General features: G+C 37.5%; 1 protein-coding gene and 1 long non-coding RNA gene across 8 annotated transcripts in view; one reads left to right on the forward strand and one right to left on the reverse strand.

Moving 5' to 3' along the window:
• Positions 1–25,007, reverse strand: part of osbpl8 (oxysterol binding protein like 8) — a 103,722-nt gene that overhangs the window by 59,743 nt on the left and 18,972 nt on the right. The window contains exons 3-4 of one of the 3 annotated variants that reach the window (XM_062980868.1): positions 20,713–20,749; positions 13,307–13,444 (exon numbers count right to left, since the gene is read on the reverse strand). In XM_062980868.1, coding sequence (XP_062836938.1) covers positions 13,307–13,444; positions 20,713–20,749 — 175 coding nt within the window. Of the gene's footprint in view, positions 1–3,713; positions 4,016–13,306; positions 13,445–20,712; positions 20,750–25,007 lie in introns of those variants that run through there. The other 2 variants (XM_062980870.1, XM_062980869.1) reach the window with 2 other exon arrangements.
• Positions 112–23,301, forward strand: LOC134299123 (uncharacterized). Of its 5 annotated transcripts, none has more exons than XR_010006264.1 (5): positions 112–284; positions 913–1,016; positions 5,358–5,530; positions 7,574–7,670; positions 22,450–23,301. It is a non-coding gene; the product is annotated as an uncharacterized LOC134299123 (long non-coding RNA). The 5 variants fall into 5 exon arrangements; XR_010006262.1 differs by lacking the exon at positions 22,450–23,301 and adding an exon at positions 11,155–11,517 and having other exon boundaries at positions 129–284; XR_010006263.1 differs by lacking the exon at positions 7,574–7,670 and having other exon boundaries at positions 129–284.

Here is a 25,007-nt window from a genome sequence, read left to right on the forward strand (position 1 = left end):
ACATACAAAGGCAGAACCTGTACCCGTGTGTAGAGATTAAAGGGCAGAACTACACTTGACAAACAATGGTTTCCTTAGTAACTACACTATGTGGGTGGGCAACTACAGGGCAGAATCAATGGGTAGGACAGTAGTAATTATCCCATTTTGAACACAACAATTCTCCTATACAAGTTCTTCTGTCATTATTAATATATATTTACCAAGCCAGGCTGTGAAAGAGGACATGTGCCTAACCAAGAATGGGACTAATTGACCTGGTGAAACATGTGTGCAGAATATTCGTAAGCATGGGAAAATTGTCACTGTTCATATTCTTGTTATCCTAGCAAACAGATGTTTATTGAAGAAGAAAAAGGAAGAAAATTATTTAAGAAGGGTTATGGTTGAAACTATTGTCATATGTTTAAAATTCAATATACTGGACATATGGATAAAACTAAGCCACTGTCTGCCTCCAACATTTTAATGGATATATTTTAGTTCAACTGTCTACAGGTAATATTTGGTTTAAAAGATAGCATTACATCAAGAAATGTAATATTAAAATTGCTATTGTTAAGTACAAGATTTTAAAAATATACCTATGTTATAGTATCAATATTTTCTGTGGTTTTCCTCCCATAAGGTGTTCTACTGGAGATTACAAAATAATCACCATTATTTCTGCTTAAAGAAGCTGTAATCACCTGACAATTTGGCACACTTGAGAAGGCACAGTAGTCTTAGTTCAGACCTAGTTCTTATTGAGTTGTACATTTGTGTTTGGGTTGTACCACTTTAAAAAACAAACCCAGTTGTCTCTAACAAAGGTAGAATGTTTACCCATAAAAACTACTGAACAAAGTCTGCACTAGAAGACTTTCTCTGCAACAATCAGACTGTCTGTGCTTCTCTTTTTGTACTATGCAGCATTGAATTATATGAGCCTCCACCTGCATCCCAAAATGGTATAATCTTGACAGAAATGAAAGGCTATATGAAACAAGAGGCTCTGAGTCAAAACTAAAGAACAGGTAAATATGTGGTCCTCTATGTTTGACTACATCCCCCATTGTCTCTAAACACTGCATTGATGTGAGTTGGTTCTGAAGAACATCCTAAAGCAGTGATTCTCAACCTGTGGGTCCCCAGGTGTTTTGGCCTACAACTCCCAGAAATCCTAGTCCCTTTAACAGCTGTTAGGATTTCTGGGAGTTGAAAGCCAAAACATCTGGGGACCCATAGGTTGAGAACCACTGTCCTAAAATAAAGGGACACCATTTCTTAGTTTTAACAAATTTCAATAAAGGAGTGAAATATTTCAAATATATTGTGAAGAATAATTACAGGTATCCTTCTTGAAGCAATTTCTGTCACCAGCAAGTAGTCTATTTTATGTCACGCCTTAACTTTAATGTCAAATCTTAATTTTCTCTCACCATAGTCTGTATCAATACAAAACTCTTTTCTTTCTGTTCTTAGTTTATGCCCTTGCTCCCAAATTCCAGTCTTGACTTCAAATCCATCTTTGGCTTTCTTAGTCTATTTTTTATTAGCTCCAACATTTCATTCTGTATTTATTATCCTATTTCCCATTCATCACTACATCAGGAAAGCAGAAGACATCAGGTATAATATGATTTACAGCAATGATATATTCCTAGTCCATGCTATATTTTCCATTCTAATCTGAGGTTCTTTTTGGATTAAATTATATTGAGTTCTAATCATTATTTTATAGCACAAACACTTTAAAACATTGCTGCTTCTCTAGCTAATGGTCAAATAGAAAGAAAAACAAAGATCTTGAGAGACAGCTTTCCAACAAGGAAATTGTGCTTAATATGTAAGTTCCCATAGGATAATTCAATTAAGTTGAATATGTTGGGTCTCACTAATCATATCTTTTTATTGGTTCATGCCAATACAAAGGCAGCCAACATTAAAAGATTTTAGTAACAGAATATGATGACTAGGACAACAAAACATTTGATTCTTCTAAAACAGGAGTTGAATCATTTTTAAAAGGGCTACGGATCCAGAGACACATGAAACTAAAAGTGTAATTGAGTCATAGAGAAATGCCTAGAAATCACAATGGAAACAATGTGCATAACCAAAATGTGTGTTTATAGTGTATGGAAGTACACTGTAATGATCTCTAAAAACAATTATGGAACTTTTAACTAATCCCTTTATTCAGATGACTAGTATATTTCAAATTATGGAGAAAATAACTAAATACCCTAAAGTTACCAGATCCTGTATGTTCTTGGAAGAAAAGCAGAGTTAGCCCTGGCTAGTACTCGGATAGGTGTCTGCCAATGGATACCAGGTGCTGTAGGCTATATTTCAGAACAAAGAAATGGCAAAATAATTTCTGAATGTTCCTTGCATAAGAAAACCCTATGAAATTTATGTGGCAGCCGTAAGTCGACAGGCAACTTGAAGGTATGTGTGTGCATATATATACACACACACACAATGATAAGCTAGTAAACACATGAGAATAGGAGATTTTCTAATGCTGACTAATGATGCTCAAACAGAAAAGTAGTTTATCAAATCTGTAGAGACTGGAAAAAGAAAAGAAAAATAATATCAGACTTTTATCAAAGCAAGCTAATAATCTATGCAGCTCACCACTGGAGCAAAAGCCTTAAATTGGGATAAGAGTCTTAGTTACTGGAAGGAGAAAAATTGACCAAACTGCTACCAAATACAATTGTCTAGAAAATACTGCTAATAAACATCATGTTAAACATTCAACATGGATTTTACCTATGGATATTCTTAGAAGAACTATATCACTAGGTAAGAAAATCAGGAGAAACTAAATACATGTTTAACTACTGGCAATTATTCAGCTAGCTCAGTATTAACTTCCTAATCTTTGGTTAAGTCCAAGACCTAATGTTATTTTTACTGTCTTTAATGGAAGCACTGCTTTTATTTTGGAAATGCACTGAGCAGTCTATTACTGAAAGCTATTCAGGTGGATGTGTCTCCCTTCAGTAGTTGAGGTATTTTTTACTACAGCCAATTACAGCAAAGCATATGCACACACATCATGTACAATATATATATATAAAACAATGTATGTAAAACATATATACCTAATAATAATAATAATAATAATAATAATAATAATAATATCTCCTGTAATTACCATATTGGAGGTTGGATTTTTTTAAGCTGGATTGAAAAGTACTAACATTTAATGTAACATTACAAATGCATTTTAATATTCTTATTCTCTGCAACAGCTGAATAATCAATTGAGAAAATTGAGCTAAAAACAAAGGTTGTATTCAAGTAGCACAGCCTATATAACAAGAATAGGCTTTGTTGCTTCACTACACATTAACACAATTCAGATATTTAGGGCAGCTAACCTGGCTCACAAATGTAGTTACCTCTATAGATGAGTGTAAGAAGGGGCATGAATGAATGAGAGAGATCAGTAAGGGGTGAAGGGGATCTGTTTATTAAGAATGCTATGCCATCTTGTTACATCTACAAAGCTATCTAAAAGGAAGCATAAATAAGTACACATTACCTACCTATATCAGTGACATATGCTCTTTCCTAACAAAATATATCTGTAAAATATAGTGAGCCGCTTGCAGCTTGTCTAGCAACAGCTGTAGAATATGCAATTTAGAAGGCACCAGTTGCTTGTCTGACTATTCCCTGTGAAAAAAATCCGGAATCTTTAAAGGTATACTTACCTTCACGGGTGTATCCACAGGGTGAAATTTCAAAACACAAACCAGTTTATATTATCACAGCTCCAAAGGGTTTTACAAAGAAAAAAACTAACGCTTTCAGACTTGATTTTCTTTAAAGGAAGCTCAACTGAATCACAATGTCTTTTGGCACATCAGGCTGCAGCTGAGGCACTTCTTTTAAAAGGAGCCTGCAGCTTATTGCGTCTGGCTTGGCTCTCTGACTGCTCTGCAGCTCCTCCCACACACTTGTTGACTGCTCAGGTTTCGGTTATTTTAGCGCAAGTAAGACCTCTAAATTGCCAAGGACAACAGATTAGACTCAAATGGGTCAATCTGGCTAAAACCCATTCTGAATGAAAGCTTTGTTGAAAGTATTTTATTTGCATTCACACACACTGAGCCAAAATCCTATTTCTCATATACTCAGGATAAGCGATCACATACAAAGGAAGGAACAGGATCACAACACTAGCTGCACTTTATAGGTATTCTGATGTCTCTCTGCATTAAGTCTTCTAATATCAACAGTGTTGCTTAATGCAAACTGGCAGATACTCCCCAAAGTATGTATCAAGAGGTCGAATAGCCAGATGCCTTAGAAGCAACTCAAACTGTGGCTTAGGCACCTTGTGTCCATCTGCTCCCCAGGCTTCTGTCCATGGAACAAGAAGGCAATTTGCACCAATTCCTACTACCCCATATTCCTCTGAAAGCCTCTCCCCACCCAAAAAAATTAAGTTGGAGAAGAGAAGGTGGCCCTTCAGAAGTACATGATGTAGAAGGCTACAAGGGAGGGGGAGAGGTGAAAATAATCTAATTTTGCATTCAGATGACAGATGCCACTGCAGGATCAAGGGACCTTCTGCCAGCAGAAGATACTGACGCATCCTTTACTTAACAAATCTCTCACAACCTCCTTATAATACTGGTTTGAGCCTCTTTAAGTAGTAAGAGGTCAAAACATGTCCCTCTCTATTTATAGGCATTAGCCAGACATCTTGGTTATATTCAAGAATAGCTCAAATTACAGTGTGTAATTTCAAGTTGTACACTTTCAAGTGGAAAAAGCCAACTGCAGTATTATTTCTCCCTGTTTGTCAACAGAGGATGGCTTTCACCATTCAAAGGCAGTGTAATGTTTACTATTATTAGAGACGACATATAGGTATGCTAATATTTTAAATGCGGCTCTAGTCTATCACATATAGATCTTGGTGGAGATTATGGGTCTAATTTTCAGGACAAATCATCATTTGATCACAAAGCTGTGACATCTCTTAAACCTGCAACTTCTTTTTAAAAAATGATTTATTTCTCTAAAGATGGCCCATCCTGCTCACTAGCAAAGAATGTAACCTCAACTAGGAAGATACTGGGAAGGTATGGCTTTGGCAAGTAATAATCTAGCACAGGAAGAATTTATTTTCATTGATATGATCCCTTTTTTCTGAAAATCAGCAGCACCTCTTCATATAAGATTTACATTCCAATCTTGGGCCAGGTATTTTCGGAGCTCTGAGTCCAATGAGGTTCAGAGGGGCTTACTCCAATGTAAATGTGAATATGATTATAACTGAAATCTGCAAAGTCATAATATTAACACTAATAACCTTATAAATACCCATCTTCCATCTTGCATTACAGGAAGGGCGTAGAATTTAATCTGGCCGGCTAGAGATCTCAATACAACCAAGAAAGGATGTACAGAATGTCCACTACACACTTCAACTCTTACCCTGATCACAAAAGTTAATGGAGAAAGGCGGGTGGACTGAGACGGAAGCCCACTTCTCAGAGATTGGAGATAATGTGATGAGGTGAGGGGAGAGGATGTCACAAAACTAAGTACCAAGACTATTGGTACCCGATCTGATTGAAATGAGCCATACAAATGAGAGAAAAAAATAAATGTTGTCTATGTTCCTGGCTAACGAAGAGATTTTAAAAAAAAATAATGAGAGTTAAATAGTCAATTTATGCTTAGCTTCAAAGCCTTAACTGCTTTATTTCCACATGCCTTTTGTACCTTCAACCATTCTACAATTCTCTTTAATACAATACCAGAACTACACTCAATCTTCTAAATACGTAATGGAATTCTGATCCATTTCCCCTCCATAAAGGTAATAATGTTGCTTACTTTTCAATTAGGGAACAGAATTAAACTACATTTCAGTGGTCATTCTCCTATGAATCCATATTGGCATATATAGTACGCCAACCCCCATCCCACCCCATATCTGTGGGGCCAGTACTTAACATGTCACTGTTCCAATTCTTTAAAAAAATGACCTCTTTAGTAATTTACTAGGTCCTCCAGCATTACTCTATGGTATTTTTAGGTCAGAGTTCATTTCAGTAGGGTTTTCTATTATCCGTAATTTTGCATATCCATGCAAAGGCTAGGAATGTATCATCCATGAATATGAAGGTCATGTCATATCTTTTCTAAGCAGTTACAGGCCCTTTTAGAATCCATATGCACGTATATTTTGTTCTAATATAATCCTTTAAAACTTGCATTGCATTTCCCCAGACGTTTCGTAGCTTAATGCTTCAAGTGGACAAAGTAAATGACCTTGATTTGTTTATTTAGATAATTTATTTAGATAACCACTTAAGGGGAAATTTCATTTCAATTTGAAAGTAGGAGAAAATGGTACAAAAGATCCAACTTTCAGACTTTTAGGAGCAACTGAGGCTCCATCTGATCAGTTAATACAACTGATCAGTTAATACAATTCAAAGCTAGCTTCAAACTGTGGTGGCTCTCACAAAGGTCCTTAGTGCACACCAGTGCTCTGTGGTTTGTGTGTAATCACCATCTGGGGTTCAAACTGGTTCCAAGATCTCCTATGTATGTAATCATCTGCACAGTGAAGCCCCTTTCTTCAATATCAGTTTGAAACTGCATTAAACTGTCAGTGTAGATGGGGCCTAAGAGAGTGCTGACATGTATTGATTTTCAGCTTTTAGGCTAACAGTTCACTGGTCACTAGTGGCAACCAGAAGTTGCTCCCGAGCTGACCAGTAGCTCAGAAAATGAGCTTTGTAACAGTTTCTCCAGGATGATGCATCTATTCCTTTTGAATTAATTTCAAAAATCACTTCAATAGGCAATGGTGTTATCCTGCAAGCCAGTATCAGAAGCCACGGATTTCTGCAATGGCATTATATATGAAGCCCTGTATACCAAGTATGATTCACCATTATTTAAACTTTTTTTTTGCCTTGAAGTTCAGTCATACAAAAAGTTGTGCTCTACATTAAGCCAATGCAAAAACTACTACACAACACCGGTTTACACAAACCTTTAAAAAAGGTTTTAAAATGGATGTAATTTGTAGGTCATGCAATATTACCTATGGCACAGTAGGTGAAAATGACACCTCAGTAATTCTAAAGCTCCAGATTACTTCACATTTTTCTGGGTCAATATAAGGTAGTAAAAAAAATTATAAGCAATAGGAGGGAGATATGTATATTTGCCTTCATAGTTCCGGTGCATTGCTGCTTGTTAACTTGTGCTTTGTTTTTGTCAGTTACACATTATGAAAGGGATCCAATAATGAGAAGCTGCTATACAAGTGGCCCTTTGTGCTCCTCTCAGCTTGCAAATATTCAATTGAAATTGAAATTGAAATTCTAGGACTGCTGAGAATTTAAAAACACATGGTTGCTAAGATTTTACTTTCACAGTTAAAAGGTATATTTTGTGTGTTTACTTACAAAAATAGAAGCACATCTTATTGCTCATATTAAAAAATGGGTGTACAAATGTCTCTCCAAAACAGTGTTCTAACCATCAAGATTTTTATTTTCATACTTAAATGCATACTGAGCTTCAGGTTTTCATTTAGGTTGAACATACCCAAGCCATTTTGACATTCTAGAAAGATGACATTCCTAACCATCTCTACAGTATGAAAATGGCAGTGTTTATCTAGCCGTTAAAAGGTAAAGGTAAAGTTTTTATTCTGACATTAAGTCTAGTCATGTTCGACTCTGAGAGTTGATGCTCATCTCAATTTCTAAGCCAAAGAGCCAGCGTTGTCTATAGACACCTCCAAGGTCATGTGGCTGGCATGACTGCATGGAGCACTGTTACCTTCCCGCCAGTACCTATTGATCTACTCACATTTGCATGTTTTCGAACTGCTAGTTTGGCAGAAGATGGGGCTAACAGCAGGAGCTTACCCCGCTCCCTGATTCGAACCACCGACCTTTCAGTCAGCAAGTTCAGCAGCTCAGCGGTTTAACCCACTGCGCCACCGCGGGCTCCTTTTATCTAGCCATTACGCTGCAAATACAAGTAACACATATTTCCTTCCCCTTCACAAGCATACTTTTTGTCAGTAGGATTTATTAAGTAAAATAATTTGTTACAACTATCACAATATAAGATCGTTGAAAAAATAACAAAATCCTCCTAAATCATATTTTTTCATATTGTTTTAGATAAATTGAACATGATGTTGATGTAAAAGTTCCTTCATTCTTTTCTTTTATTTCTTTACATATTACTTGGCCTTAACAATTCTTCCTGAATTAGTATCACAAGCATTTTTTCACTTGCAAAGTTGAACGCATTATCATAATCGTTGCAGGGTCATATGGCAGACCAACCAAATATGCATAGACTTTTTTTTTATGCAGCACGCATCATCATATTCAGCTATAAAGCCATTCTGGATTATTGGCTAACATGTCGTGTGCAACAAAATCAGGCTTTTTGCTAGTTTGATTTAGAATCAGCAACATTTTTTAAAAAATTATGCAACCGAAAAGCAGTGAAACGAAAGTGTATGCCAATCTAACATGCTTGAGGACATTACAATACCATTGTTAATTGTACAGTTATAACCTAATGTTAAAGATTAAAGCATTGGCAATTTCAGTTGACCAATTTCAAACCTCCCATTTTTAGGCAAGGTTTTGGAGCGAATAGTGGCCTCTCAACTCCAGGGATCCTTGGATGACACCGATTATCTTGACCCATTCCAGTCTGGCTTCAGGCCTGGTCATGGGACTGAGACGGTTTTGGTCGCCTTGGTGGATGACCTCCGTAGAGAGCTTAACAGGGGGAGTGTGTCCCTGTTCGTTCTCTTAGACATCTCAGCGGCTTTCGATACCATCGACCATGGTATCCTTCTGGGACAGCTCTCCGGGATGGGCCTTGGGGGTACTGCTCTGCAGTGGCTCCAGTCCTTCCTGGAGGGCCGATCCCAGATGGTGAAGCTGGGGGGACACTTGCTCAGACCCCTGGCCTTTGACCTATGGGGTCCCGCAAGGTTCTATTCTTTCCCCCATGCTTTTCAATATCTACATGAAACCACTGGGCGAGGTCATCCGGAGTTTTGGAGTTTGGTGCCATCTCTACGCAGATGACACTCAACTCCACTACTCCTTTCCACCTACTTCCAAGGAAGCCCCTCGGACCCTAGACCAGCGTCTGGCCACTGTAATGGGCTGGATGAGGGCCAACAAGTTGAAGCTTAATCCTGATAAGACAGAGGTCCTCCAGGTCAGTCGTTCGACTGATCGGGGCATAGGGTGGCAACCTGTGCTTGACGGGGTCACACTCCCCCTGAAGGCACAGGTCCACAGTTTGGGGTCCTCCTGGATTCATCGCTGTCGCTTGATGCTCAGGTGTCGGCGGTGGCCGGGAGGGCCTTTGCACAATTAAAACTTGTGCACCAACTGCGACCGTACCTCGAGAAGTCTGGCTTGACCACAGTGTTCCATGCTCTAGTTACCTCAAGGATGGACTACTGTAACGCACTCTATGTGGGGCTGCCCTTGAAGATGGTCTGGAAATTGCAGTTGGTACAACGGTCGGCAGCCAGGTTACTTACTGGAGCTGCTTACAGAGAGCGGTCAACCCCCCTGTTCAAGCAGCTCCACTGGTACAGGTTATTACCTATAAAGCTCTAAACGGTTCGGGACCTGCCTATCTTCGTGACCGCGTTGTCCCCTATGAACCTACTCAATTTCTAAGATTCTCTGGGGGGGCCCTCCTCTCGCTTCCATCTTCCCCACAGTTACGACTGGTGGGGACGAGAGAGAGGGCCTTCTCGGCCATGGCCTCCCGGCTCTGAAACTCCCTTCCCAGGGAGATTAGGTTGGCGCCCTCTCTATCCTCCTTCAGGAAACAGCTGAAGACCTGGTTGTTTAGGTTGGCCTTTGGTGAGACAGTCACTATAACTCTATCCTGAATTTTATTAGGTCCCTTTTATTCTGGTATTTTAAGTGATGATGTTATTTTATATTGCTGCTGCAGTCCCCCCCCCCCCACCCCCAATTAAGTTGACTGAATTGTACTTGGTGGTTGATTGATTTACTGCTGTATTAACTCTTGTTTTATTGTCTTACTGTGTTTTACTAATTTTTGTATATAGTTTAATGTATTTATGCTGTTGTTTTTGTAAATTGTGCTAGTTGGGCCTTGCCCCATGTGAGCCACCCCGAGTCCCCGTGGGGAGATGGTGGCGGGGTATAAATAAAGTTTTATTATTATTATTATTATTGACAGACATGAAAAACTTGAACATTTATTTACAATAGTATCATGATGTTTCTAGTACTGTAGTTTAAGAAAAAAAATGGAAGGCAATCATAAACCAACTCCAGAGAAGTTAGTAGAGGAAAGAATGCAATCAGCAATCAGAATATTCAACTCAATAATGGATTTATCATGGCAAATACATTATACAATTAATGTTATCCATATAGATAAATAGAAATCTACATGATGATGCTAATATGCCATGTGCTCAAAACTGATAGACTGGTTAGATTTCCTGTCCATTGCTTTATAAATGTAGATTTTGTGTACTTCCAATGTCAGCATATTAGCTTTTTTTGGCAACCAGCAGTAGGTGAAGTCTAGGATTTTAAAAGGCCTTATATAGTACAGAAGGATATTCATCTCAGAATGTTTTAGGCCCCTTCCACACAGCTAAATAAAATCCCACATTATCTGCTATATGGCAGTGTGGACTCAGATAACCCAGTTCAAAGCAGATATTGTGGGATTTTTTTGGCTGTGTGGAAGGGTCCTTAGTGACATTTTCCCACAAATCTATATAAATACAACCCACTTCCAGAAATTTTGTTACTAGCACTACCATATCAGGTAAAAAACATGAAACAAACTTGAGCCTGAAATGCTAGCATTTAATCAACTCCTTCAGACTTAGAATCTAAATATGGTATTTAGAACAATATGTTCTAAACTTCAGTTTCTGATGTGTTATATCTGATTAAAGATCCAATGTGGAAATGCAAACAAAAACAATAAATTGTTCTATTAATGTTTATATGCTGAGTGTCCCAGTTTCACTCCATACTTTCTCTTAAGGGTCTCCTTAGAGCAATTTATGCATAAAAACTACTGGAAACTTCACAACTCGCTCTGGAGCTTTGTTCTCTTGCATTCCAGGGTTCAAATCCATGTTTACTAATGGAATCCTATCACGTATTGGGCAAGTCACACCTCGAGCCTTAAGAGAAGAGGAATGGCAAACCTTCTTTGAGTAAATTTCAGCGACAAAATCCTATGATATAGCTATAATATGCGACAGGCATATAACAGAAACAACAACTAAAAAGTCCAACCTTATTTTTACTATTGTAACACTTCACATGTAACACTTCACATATACTTATCACATGATAAAATCTGATAAATAAAAGGCATTAAAACATAAGATAATTGACGGTGAACAACAAGGCTGAGGTAAATTTCCAATATCCAGATAACCAGTCGGTCATATTTGATTTGAAGTAATCAAGACAATAAACTTCTAACCACTTTTATGGCTATAGTGTTGTGCTTTTGTATGGAATTGCTGTTCGTTTAGTGTAGTTTCATTCGTGTCATCTCATTTTCGTATTTGGTTCCCGCTAACAAAAATGGGCCACCTATACGACACAAATTTTCATCTGGCTAATGAAAAACATGAAAATTTTCATGCCATTGGCAGCAATAGGAGGGCTTCTGAGGCTCATCCTCCCCCTCTCGGTTTTTGGGCTAGAGGGGTGAAAATCACCACATGGAAGGCATTTTGATCTCTTTTAGCCCACCAACTTTTAAAACACTTGGATCTTCCCCAGAGTATTATTATTATTACCCATTGGCACACATCAGCTATCATGGAGAAGCACTCCTCTCCCAGACTGTTGCACTCCTAGGCTGCAGAGGCACCTCAAAACCGCACTGGAGTCACAGATTATAAGCAAGAAGCTGTTTACTGGCGATTATATGCAAGCAATACCAAATCAAAGTTCAAAGTCAATGAAATAAAACTTGAGTCCACAAGGTACAAATACTTGAGAATCTTGAAGCAAGAGTTCATTGAAATCACTCAAAGGACAGAGTCCAAACAAGGTATCAAAATTAGTTCAAGGCACAGGATCAAATTGGAACACAAGAATCAAGGCACCAAGATTAGTCCAAGGAACAGGATCAATGCTGGAACACCAAACAGGATCTTAACATGAGCAGGAAAGCCAAACTGCAAACTTACAGGAACAATGACTGGATACTCCAAAAATCCCCAAGAGCAAGACCAAAGACTGGAACAAAACTCAAGGCCCAAGGCTACATAACTTGACATGGAAGTGTACAGGTACATGAAACAGGATTCTATAAAGAATGAAACAGGGATCACCTCTGAAAATCTCTCACAGAAGCAGCTCTTCTTAAGGGTAATCAAGGCCTCTTCCTGTGGGAAGTCTGTTCATTATTCTTTCTCAATAACAGCTTCTTGCTGCGCCTGGAAACTTCCTTTTCTCTTCTCTGCTGATATATCGCTTTCTTTCTGTCAAGCTCATTAGCTTTATCACAACTAGAATGCCCATCTGGCAAAGGAAGGTTCAATCTTGACTCTCTCAAGGAATGCGGTTCAAGCTGCCGGCTTGAAACCATTGTGTGCCTGTTCCCAGAATCCTCCGAACCAAACTCTGGCTGGCCTGGAACAGCAGTTTCGTCCAACTCTAGCTGCGTAGGAATCTCAGACCCAAACCCAGAGTCCTTTGACAAGTCAGGTGCAGAAACAATCACAGAGTCAGGAGCAGGGGCAATCACAGGCTGAACAGGCCCAACCTCAGGCTCACCTGACAGCTCAGATGTAGGCTGGGCTACAACACAGACACAGCTTAGATTCCTAGAGTAGCTATTGTTACACACACACACACATATTATTAACACCCATTGGCACACATCAGATGTAATGTGGAAACATTCCTCTCCCAGACTCAGCTGAGATATATATATATATAGTTAACACCCATTGGTACACATCAGCTGCAATGGGAAAGCAGCTCTCTGTCAGTAACTGCTTATTGTTACAGGGCATAAACAAAAGGAAAACAAAAGCAAGCACAATGATTGTGCGGCTTTCATTTTCGTGTTGCCTCTCGTTTCCTACGAAAATGCCATCATTCGTTTTGTGTAGAACGGTCTAAATGAAACGAAGGAAACATTTTCACGCACATCTCTACTATGTATAAATCAAAAAATCAATGTTATCAGAAGAAGGATATCATATCAAGCTTTGTGTCCCAAAGAACTAAAATAAAATGCTTCTTACCATGGCTATGGACTGATCCTGGACTGAGTGATGGCTGGTGTAATTCTTTGGTTGGAGTAAGATACCCTTCTTTTCCTTGCCGTTGGCTCATTTTTCCTGGACTCTGAGCTTGAGATTCATCATTGTTTGTTACCATATCTGGAAAATAATGGATTTTTAACATTATTTAGTATCTTTACTACCACTACTACAGAGGTATACAACTAAAATATCACTGATCAGAAGCTTATCTCTCCATGGTATGCAATGCATGTCAGGTATTCCTTTTTCTTAGTTGGAGAACAGGCAGTACAGTCAGGCATTTCCCATTCATAATGCACTAGCTGTTCCTCATTTCCCAAAGCATTCTGTGAGTAAAGCACCAGGGTACTCTTCTACGGCATGGAAGGATAACGTGGCATTTGCCAGAACATATTATTAAGGTACATGGCTAAGTTCCTGTAGAATCACTACTATGTGTGTGTGTGTTAAGAGAAAAATCTCCCTAGTTGATAACAATCCACAGGCAGAGTAATTGGGGTAATTAAGGTCAACAAGTATTGGGCCACTCCCAAAGAGGTATAACTGGGGATTGTTTGTTGTATGTTTTTGGGTTTACTGAATGTTTGCTCTGAGCTTACTTGGTGGCAAGTTTGTCTTCCATACTCGTCTCCATGAACAAGAAATGAAGATGGAGAGAAGACATTTTCTGACGGAAAGCATTACAGGAATTAAATGCAAGGATCATACATGAGTTTGATATTCCAGAGGAACTTTTTTTTGTGTGTGTCAGGAATGACTTGAGAAACTGGTAATCACTTCTGGTGTGAGAAAATTGGCTGTCTGCAAGGATGTTGCCCGGGGGATGCCCAGATGTTTTGATGTTTTGACCATCCTTGTGGGAGGCTTCTCTTGTGTCCCCACATGGAGCTGGAGCTGACAGAGGGAGCTCATCCACGCTCTCCCCGGGTTGGATTCAAACCGGCAACCTTCAGGTCAGCACAAGGGTTTAACTCACTGCACCACCGGGGGCTCCTCCCAGAGGAACTTTGATTGTATTATTACTAGAAAGTTTGAAGTTGCTGTTTTTTCCATGAACTCTGCAGCACAATACTAAAGTTTAAATTTTGCATTTCTTCTACTAGTGTTACTAATCTTCTGCTGGTCTGCACATATCATCAAATTGTAACACATGACTCTTCAATGCTATTATTCTGATAACATCAAAAGATTAAGAATATATGGCTTGAAAATATAGCATTGGTGCTTTCCGCCAAGAATCATATTAAATCTTGGACAATACTGACATGGCAAAAATTCATGCCACTGATATTTCCCACATGGTTAGTTCTTTCAAACCACTCTTTCACCAGTAACCATGTCATCATTTCAAAGAAAATACATATTTCTTCACAGAATTCTAGATTCTATTAAGGCAACTGCTAATTTGAATAATAAAAGCTAACTTATATTTCAAAATCCTCCATAGAATTTTGAGTCTTCCTTTTAAATGCTGGTACTCATATCTTTATAAATTAAACAGGAGAATTTAGTGTTAAAGTTTATTAAAGTTTAACTTGAGAGAACAGTTGCTTGCATGTCCAAATATCTACTCCTATAGGACATTTACAAAACAGTAAACCTTTCAACAAATCACATTAATCCTCAAAGTTTTCTTGCATCTAATTAAAAATTTCATAGAGAAAATGACAACTTTTGTAGAAAATCAGCTTGAAATTTGATTCATAAAAGCATAATGGTCAATTCTGAGATAGTGTTGTCTTTTGTGCCAATCAATAAGAATTAAATAATTTGATTCTCCCATATAGTTGCTTCAGTCGTTATTTTTCTCATTTCTAATTTTCTGTACAATCACATTGCCCTCTAGAGGCTCCATTATTGAAACACAGGTCTCCAATATTACTTCAGAAGATTTTACCGCACTTTCTTTCCCTGTGATAATTGCATGTTGAAAAAACTGGCTTGCTGGGGAAACAAGGATTCGAGGTAAATCTTCCATTCAGACATCTTTTCCCCATAATAACTCTTTCAGGAGTGAATTTCCCTTCCTTGGGATAGATTTCTCTCACTTCCTGTTGTCTCACCCTCATTCTTAACTATGAGTTGTTTGTAACTCGAGGACTGCCTGTATATGTATTTTCATCATGGTTACACGTATTAACAGAATTCAATCCAGAAAAAATTCCACCCATGATAGAATTGATTGTCATTTCGGCATATCAATGTTTCAACACTTAAGCTTAATAGACAATACTTCCACATTGTCAAGCTGTTTAACAAACCTTTATCGGTTTACACAGCTTTTTGAGTCACAATTTATAAAGGTATTTCATTACACAATATTCTGTATCCTACTACACTCTGATACAACCTCTAAAACACCTGTACTCCAGTAATATGTCTGATGAAATGGACTGAAATCTATGAAAAAATTATGCTTAAATAAATCAAGTAGTTTCAAAGGCACTATTATATTATCCCCCCCTACCACCACCATTTTTATTAAGAAAACATGCTTCACCAAATAAGTCTTCCCTCCATTCAAAATTCCGTATTGATAATGCATCATACTGACTATAAAACAAAATGTGCTTTTGATAGAAAATGCTTTATATCTTAACAGCTTAATTATTTCAAAAGCTCTGCAATAAAAGCCTAATAACATACATGATGAGGTTGACACTAATTTGCAATAAGCAGTATATCTAGTTTGTTCTCATATCTGAAGGATGAGGATTGACAAACCTTCAAATTGAGAATCTAGTTATGAGGTGGAGTCTGGGACAGAAAAGCTTTCAGGTCTGCAATTAAACATTTAAAGAAACTAGCAATAGTTCCATTTGCTATTTTTGTATGTAAGGATACAGTAATGTACACAATGTTATCTCAGTTCAGTGAACAATATAATTTAGACTCCAGTTTCAGTGGTGCTATTTGAATCTAAAAATGTAAGACTCTAACCTTCTTAAGATCACTTAGGGACAATAGAACTTTAACTTTATATTTAAAGCATAAACAAATGTATGCCAATAGTTCCCATAAAGTGTTCATCTACACTGGAGATCAAAGTAGAAACCCCATGTGAAATCTAATTATGAAAACCCCTGTAGCTTTTTATTGCTTGTTAATATGTTTTTGCTGACTAGATATTATGTCTACGACATTACTCAGATGACTGCTCATCTTAATGTGAAGTAATACAGATATTATAGAGGCGTACTCTCACATGTTACCATGAACCCCAAATAAGGTACTATGAATCCAACCTCTCCCTTTCAGTAAGTCAGGTTTGTAACAGACAAAACATCAGAAGTAGTGAGGTAGTAAATACAGTAGACTCTCTGTTAACAGGAACTCAAGCAGAATTCTCAAGCAACTGGCAAAAAATGAAAGAAATAATATTTTAAATAAAAAATTTAATAAAATCAATTTTAGTGGAACAAAGATGTTTTTATAATTTAGTAATTTTTTCCTTTATTTCTCTTTATTTGCTTTTAATTGCATTATGTAACAACATTTGAAAAAATGTCTGTTCCTAGTTTGAAAGTGTTATTTCCTTTTTACTTGTGTGGTACATACTCTAAAAATAGTTGTTATATTCCAGAAACTTCGTTTGTGTGTTGCTTCGTTTGTGTGTTGTGTGTTGAATTGATTGATATAATCATTGAAAAACTATAGCAAAATGCGATACAGGATGTCCCACAAATACAAAGTTTTTGCAGTTTAATAAACCTTTTCCATGTTTTTATGATAGAATCAATTAGGAAATGACATTTATAACCCAGGAACAAAAATCATGTTAGAGTGTTATTGTATTTCAATATTAATATCAAGAATACAGATTTTAGTTGGGCCTATTTTTAATAGTAACTCTCAAGCAGCCCCAATATATTTATCTGACATCTACAAATCCCCATGGGTGCCGATTAACTGAGAATCTACTACTGTAAATAAACAATTAGACATTTCTAATCCAAAAGAAATGTATTTGAAATGAATAAATTAAAGATTTAATCCAATTGTATTTAGGAACGGGAATATTTCTTTTTCAAAAACATTTTTCTATTGTTATCATGCACTTTGCCTATATAGGTATAGGGCACTGGTGAATCAGCATCTGAAGCGCTAAAAAAAGAAAAAATGAAGTCTTTAAGAGCAAGTGGGATTGCAATAAGATATTGTTGTTTAAAATGTCCTTGCTCATTGCAATTAGAATTAGTGGTCTTAGAGTTCCACACCAGAGTTTCTTAAACGTTTCTACTCACAAGCCCTTTCTACCTAAGAAATGTGTATGTGATCCTGGGTATATCTATATATATAAAAGAGTAATGGTGTCCTCCCCTCCCACTAAACAACAATAGTACAAGCCCCAGAACCTAGAAATTTGGCAGCACAATCCACCATCCTTGCCCCTAGGTTCCGACAACAAAAAGAAAAGAAAAATAAAGTCCTAATTAGAGGGAGAGGAATAAAATAAATACAAAAAACATTTTAAAAAACAACATAAAATAATACAATTAAAAAAACAAAAATAAAAATAATATAATAATATAATCAAATAATAAAATGTAATACAGTAGAGTCCCACTTATCCCACACTTGCTTATCCAACGTTCTGGATTATCCAACGCATTTTTGTAGTCAGTGTTTTCAATACATCGTGATATTTTGGTGCTAAATTCATAAATACAGTAATAACTACATAGCATTACTGCGTATTGAACTACTTTTTCTGTCAAATTTGTTGTATAACATGTTTTGGTGCTTAATTTATAAAATCATAACCTAATTTGATGTTCAATAGGCTTTTCCTTAATCCCTCCTTATTATCCAACATATTCGCTTATCCAACATTCTGCTGGCCCGTTTATGTTGGCTAAGTGAGAGACTACTGTACATACAAATAATAAAATAAAATAATAAAAACACAAATAATAAAAGAATAGAAAATAACATAAATACAAATAATACAATAAAAATAATAAAAACACTAAAAATTAATACAATAAAATACTATAACAGAAAATAACTAAAATAATACAAGAAAATAATAAAATATAATAAATAAAAAGATAAGTTACAATAAAATTAATTATAAAATACAAATAACGTCAAATAAAAATTCCACAACAATTTTTAACCAATACCACCACCACTTTGCTACAGCAACGCGTGGCTGGAGACAGCTAGTAGGTATATAAAACGGATATTTTAAAAAATCAAACATTTGCTGATAACAAATCAGTATTTCCAAGGGTTGCTAAACAGGCTGGTTTTTCTTTTTATGAAGTACAGCCACTAGGTGATGTTCAGAAAACGTTTACTGGTGCCAAACATTTTGGGACTTCAACATTGAGCTAAGAGGATCCAATATGGGGTTGGGGCTACAGTTTAAAAAACAGTACTAAAGATGATGCCTTAGAGAAGTGGTTCTCAACCTGTCGGTCTCCAGGTGTTTTGACCTACAACTCCCAGAAATCCCAGCCAGTTTACCAACAAGTCAAGTACCACTGCCTTGGAGCAACTTTCCAGTAGCAGCAAATGCATTTCTAAGAAACTGCCAAGCCTTGCTAACTATAGTGACATTTTTCAATTAGTTAAAGAGAACTGCTCCTCGGTTCATTGATATCAGCTATCTGAGAAGGCATTAACAATGCATTTTAGCAGTCTTCTAACTGTTTGTGCCAGAAGGGGGGAAATGAAAGGAACATATTCATCCTTCATTTCTCTTATAAAACAATTTCTATTACAATAACTGTATCAAAACAAGAGCAACATGATTTTTAAAAGTACTGTAATATGGTGAGGTACAGTGACTATATAGTACAATGTTGGGTTTGCTTTTCCGTTAAAACACCATGCTTTTTAAACAGCATGAATAATAAAATATCCAGTTTGGGCTAAATATCATTCATTATTCTGCAGAAAGACTTATTTACTCATAAACAAATTTGTGTCGATTTAAAATATGTATATTTTGCAAAGATTTAAACTGTCAAGTGACAGCACCACTGTAATAAAAAATAAAATAGTAAAAGTCAAAACATATATATTGTTAAATTCGTTAATCCAACATGAAAGTGTTGACTGGGTGTGGACTAAATTTCTTTACATAACAATCTGTATATATAATTAAAGTCAGTGTTTGTATGTATGTGGGTATGTATGCAGTGGTGTATGTGGCAGCTTTCTGATTCGCTCCCCCTTTCACAGGTCACTGCGACCGCCAGGAACGACGGACCTGGCCCAAACTTGGCACACAGAACCCCCATGACACACTTTATGTCCTGGTGCAGTTTGGGGGAAGATGGACCACGGATGATGGGATTTGCAGTACTTTCGATAGCTTTGCCTTCCACAGACACTGCGACGCCTACCAGTGAGGGAACTGGACCAAACTTGGCACACACAATCCCTGTGACCCCCTTTAAATCCTGGTGCAGTTTAGGGCAGGATGGACCAAGGATGATGGGATTTGCAGTACCTTCATCCAATTCACCTCCCACAGACCACTGTGATGCCCATGAATGACAAAACTGTACCAAACTTGACACACAGGTGCAATGTGGCCCACTTTACATCCTGGTGTGGTTTGCAAGAGAATCAACCAAGGATGATGGGATTTCCAGTACCTTCATCCGATTCACCTCCCACAAACCACTGTGATGCCCATGAATGATGAAACTGTACCAAACTTGACATAAAGGTGCAATGTGACCCACTTTATGTCCTTAGGGGACAACAGACCAGGGACTATGGGATTTATAGTCCCTTCACACACTTCCTCAGACAACCAAGCTAGTAATATATAAAAAGGCCAAGTATATGCTTTAAAATAACTTCAAGTTTCTTTATTTGATTGTTTTGTACAGAAAAAAAATCCTTACCAAAATTGCTTTCATTTTACTAGTCCAACAGATTTAGATTGCAGTATAACACAAAGTCAATATAAACAAACTTATGCTGAAATTAAGGAAGCCATCGAAGTAAGTCCAAGATCAGAACATGACATTCACACATCATCAATTTTCAAATGTATCAGAACCCTTCCTATTTTCACATTATGCTATCTATAGACTGTACAGGCTATATTCTGAGGAAAACAATAGCATCTTCTTATGAAAATCCTGTAAATTTCATGATGCACTTAAGTCAACATATGACTTGAAGTCACATATTTTACTTGTTACCTGGAGTATAATACCATCTTTTAAAGACACATAAGCCTTTAAGTTAACACACAAGAGCGTGCACATGCATTTCATTAGTTGAGTTATATTCTTCCCATTACTTGAGTTTTTGCTCAGCATTCATTAAATTAGTAAGATGGGGACAGGACAATTAAATCAAGATTTTGCTTTATGAAAATTCAACTATGCAGAGGAGGCAGCAGAAATATTACTTACTTGAGGGTCCCTGCCAATCTTTGATCTCACCATGATTCTGAGGATGCAGTGCAATTGAGTACGCAGTACAGCAAACAAAAGCATCCAGGCCAAAAAATGGGGAGAGGATGAGGAACACGGGGGCCACAATAAAAGGGAAAGAAGAACAAGGGAAAGAGTATGTTAGTCTGGAATTAAAAATGCAACATGACAGAATTTTAATCAAGTCGCGCCAAAATAGGGGAAATGAAGCAAAATGAAAATTCACACAGGAAAATGCTTAGCAAAGGCAATCATTAGCTATGCTACAGTTAGTAAACAGCTCCTATACTCAAGGCATAAAATATTTTTGAAGTTATTTCAATAAGGTATCATGTAACATGTCCAGTATATTTGTCCACTGAAACACTCCAGCAACAGAAAAGAATGGAAGATTAACTTGTTTAATAAATAGATAGTTATTGCCACTACAGTGTTCCCTCACTTATTGCGGGGGTTAGGTTCCAGGACCACCCGCAATAAATGAAAATCCGCAAAGTAGGGACGCTATATATTTATACATTATTTTAGTACTTATACACTATTTTAAGTCTTTATCAACCAATCATGTGTTGATAAATCACCTCCTTCTCCTCCCGTTGCCACTTGGGTTCCTTTTCTCTCCCTTCGGCTTCTCTTTCCTCCCTTCCTTAGGCTGTAAATTGTAATTTTTTTAATGATTTATAATATTATTTTAGAGTTTATTGAAAAACCGCGAAAGAGCGAATCCGCAAAAAGTAAACTGTGAAGTAGTGAGGGAACACTGAATACTGGAACTCAAACATCTCATTTTCAGTCTGACAGTAGTTTGCTAAAAGTTGCTAATATATGGCTTTCAAAACAACATATTGTATTTAATATAGAGGCAGTCCACGAGTTGGAAACATTTGACTTAGGAATGACTCATACTTACAAATAGGAGTGAAACAACAGGAAGTGAGAGAAATCTACCCCTCCAAAGGGAAATACACTCCTGAAAGAGTTATTATGGGGAAAAGGTGTCTACTGAAAATTTCTCACCAATTATTGTTTCTACAAGAAGCCAAATTTGTCAAAATCCAATCATCAAAGGAACAGAAAGTAAGGTGAAATCTTCTGAACAGAATCAGACAACAAAACAAAAAATGAAAGGGTGTCAACCCTTCCCTATTCTATCCAAAGTTTGTATGTGTGTGTGTGTGTGTGGCTGGAGTTGCACTTTAAAATGTACTTGTTCTGACTTAGAAACAAATTCAACTTAAAAACAAACCTACAGAACCTATCTTGTTTGTAACTTGAGGACTGCCTGTAGTGAGTAAAGAATGGAATAGCAAATTGAAAGATGGGGTACCTGTATTCTTCTCCCTGTGATAAGAAAACAGTGGGGGAATTATGACTAGAAATGGCTGGAGAAAAGGTTACACAGAATGTTTACCCTGCTATTCCTCTGATCAAACTACCTCCAGTAGCTACTAACATATAACTGAAAGAAGGGGAAAAAAACAGTTGAACACGTGTTGGACTCTGCACAGGAATAACAGGGGGGGGGGGAGAGAGAGAGATTACCACTCTCATTATCAGCCAGTGTTTTTGTTAATGTTTTTGTTTTTCTAAGTTTTTCTTTATTAGTCTAAACTTGGTATATATCTTGTAAGCACATCTTTAGTTGCATGTAAAAGTCTAAATAGTTTAATATCTGTCTCTTCCACATCTAAATGGTTTAATATCTGTCTCCTCTAGATGGAGCAGAGAGCGATTTCTGATGGAAATTCAGAAGCTGCTGACATTTGGCGAAGACAATATTGGCCTGGATTGATTACTTCAGCTCCCTATTTCTCCCTGATGTTCCACAATCCCAACTTGGGAACGTTGCCTTAGCAGAACCTCCATCTTTTATCTTTTAGAAACAGAAAATGAAGAAATGAATATAGTTAAAAAATAACAAGTGTGTCCCATGATGCAGATAGAAAAGTAAAAACAGATTTATCCACCTGAAGAAGTTGAAAACAATCTGATTATACTATTAGCATATCTGTTTAGATATACCTCAAGGTGCTTACACAATGAAAAAAGTTATGAGAGGGCCTCTGTAAGTTACAAATGGCTATAAAAATATCTTTAATTTCTCTGACCAACGTTGTCAGCTTCCCTTAATATGTTCAATTATAATTCCATGCTACATTTTAATAGATTACACAAATATTAAAGTACTTTTTTGGTCATGACATCTTTCAAAATTTACTGCAACTGAAGAAACAGATCTATTTGGGCCTAAAGAGGAATCAGTATATTTTGCCACATGATTTGCTTTCTTTGAACTTTGGTGCTCTAATGTCTTCTGAAGATGATTCTTGCACATGGATGTCTGTTTTTGCTCTTCCCTTCCATTCTTGACTTTTTTTTCTTTTTTAGCTGGTTATTGCACTTCGGAATTATGCATAATTATCTCCTCTTACTCTGCACTGTTTTGGAAACACTGTACTGCCTGTTTACACTATCACTCAGATTTATTAGCAGTCACTCTATAAGTTACTCTCTTAGATTGAAAACGGAAACTAAGAACAGTAAACCATAAACTTTGGGAATACAATACCTCACAGCTTTGATTTTTTTTTTGTTCTCTCCTGTGACAGTGCTAATTTTTAAATGTGTTATAACAAAGCAAGGGATAGCTAAACCAAACAAAGCCTCCAAACAGCTCAAGATTAATGTACTCTTTAGCAACAAAAAAAAAACAAAACAAAAATACAAAACACACACATACATAAATAATTCTAGGGGCAGTTCATTAGTTACTGTAGAAGCAGTAGTTAAAGTGATGCTGAAAAAGCCTTCCCTGGATTCTCTGGACCTTGATAATTACAAACCAACCAGTCTCTAACCTTCCTTTTTTGGGCAAAGTGATTGAGAAGGCAGTTGACCTCCAACTCCAGTCACACATTTGGGTGACACGCACTTCCTTGACCCATTTCAAACCAGCTTCAGAGAAGATACGGAGTTGAGACTCGCCTTAGTGCAGTGGTTCTCAACCTGTGGATCCTCAGATATTTTGGCCAATAACTCTTAGAAATCCTTGCCAGTTTATCAGCTGTTAGGATTTCTGGGAGTTGAAGGCCAAAACATCTGGAGACACACAGGTTGAGAACCACTGTCTTAGTGGATGATCTCTGTCTCAACAATGTCAAAGGTTTTGTGTCCCTGTAAGTACTTCTAGATCTCTCACTGGCTTCCGATGCCATTTAACATGGTGTTCTTCTGAGAGTATGGGGGGGATTAGAGGCACTGTGCTGCCGTGGTTCTGGTCATACCTCTCAGGCAAGTTCCAGATGGTGGTGCTTGCAGATAGCTGCTCAAAAAGGAGCTATTATGTGGCTTCCCACAAGGGGCCATTCTATCCCCAATGTCTTTTAACACTCACACAAAACAACTGTGAAAGATCATATGGAGGCTATCAGTATGCTGATGACACCCAAATATATTTAGCCATGCCTTCAGAAACAGCCTCAGCTAAGGATTGTGTATCTCCTCTGAATAAATGCCTGGAGAAGGTAATAGGCTGGATGAGAAAAAATAAATTGAAACTGAATCCAGACAAAACAGAGATGCTTAACATCAAGGGTCATAACCTAGAGATGGAGGTGTGTCAACCAGTTCTGCATGGGTTTACGCTCTCCCTGAAAGACTGTGTTTGTAGCTTGAGAGTGCTCCTGGATCCATCCCTCCAAATGTCAGCCCAGGTAGCTGCAATGGTCAGAAGTGCTCGGCTGATACGTCAGCTGTGCCCCTTCCAAGAATTGGAGGGTGTGGTAGTGCACGCCCTGGTAACCTCAAGATTGGACTTGCCATGCGCTTAACGTTGGATTACCTCTGTACCAAATTCGGAAACTCCAATTAGTTCAAAATATGGCACCAGATTGGTTACAGGAACATCTAGGAGTGAGCATATTACACCCATTTGAAAGTCACTCCACTGGTTGCCAATTAGTTTCTGGACAAAGCACAAAGTTTTGGTTTTGATCTTTAAAGTCCTCCATGGTTTGGGTCCAAGTTACCTAAAAAATCACCTTCTCCCATACAATCCACCCTGAACACTTAGGTCCTCTGGGGACAGCTACTCCAGCCTGCCAGAACCCAACTGATGACTATCACCTAGAGGACCTTTTCATTGGCTACCCCAAGACTGTGGAACAACCTGCTGGAAGAGCTCTGACAGCTAAATGAGCTGTCAGAATTTAAAACACATCTTAAGACCTATCTCTTTCAGCAGGTCTACCCAGTCAGTTTTAACAATGAATTTG

This window comes from Anolis carolinensis, chromosome 5 (genome assembly GCF_035594765.1).
Source record: "Anolis carolinensis isolate JA03-04 chromosome 5, rAnoCar3.1.pri, whole genome shotgun sequence".
In the NCBI taxonomy this organism is placed as follows: domain Eukaryota; kingdom Metazoa; phylum Chordata; class Lepidosauria; order Squamata; family Dactyloidae; genus Anolis; species Anolis carolinensis.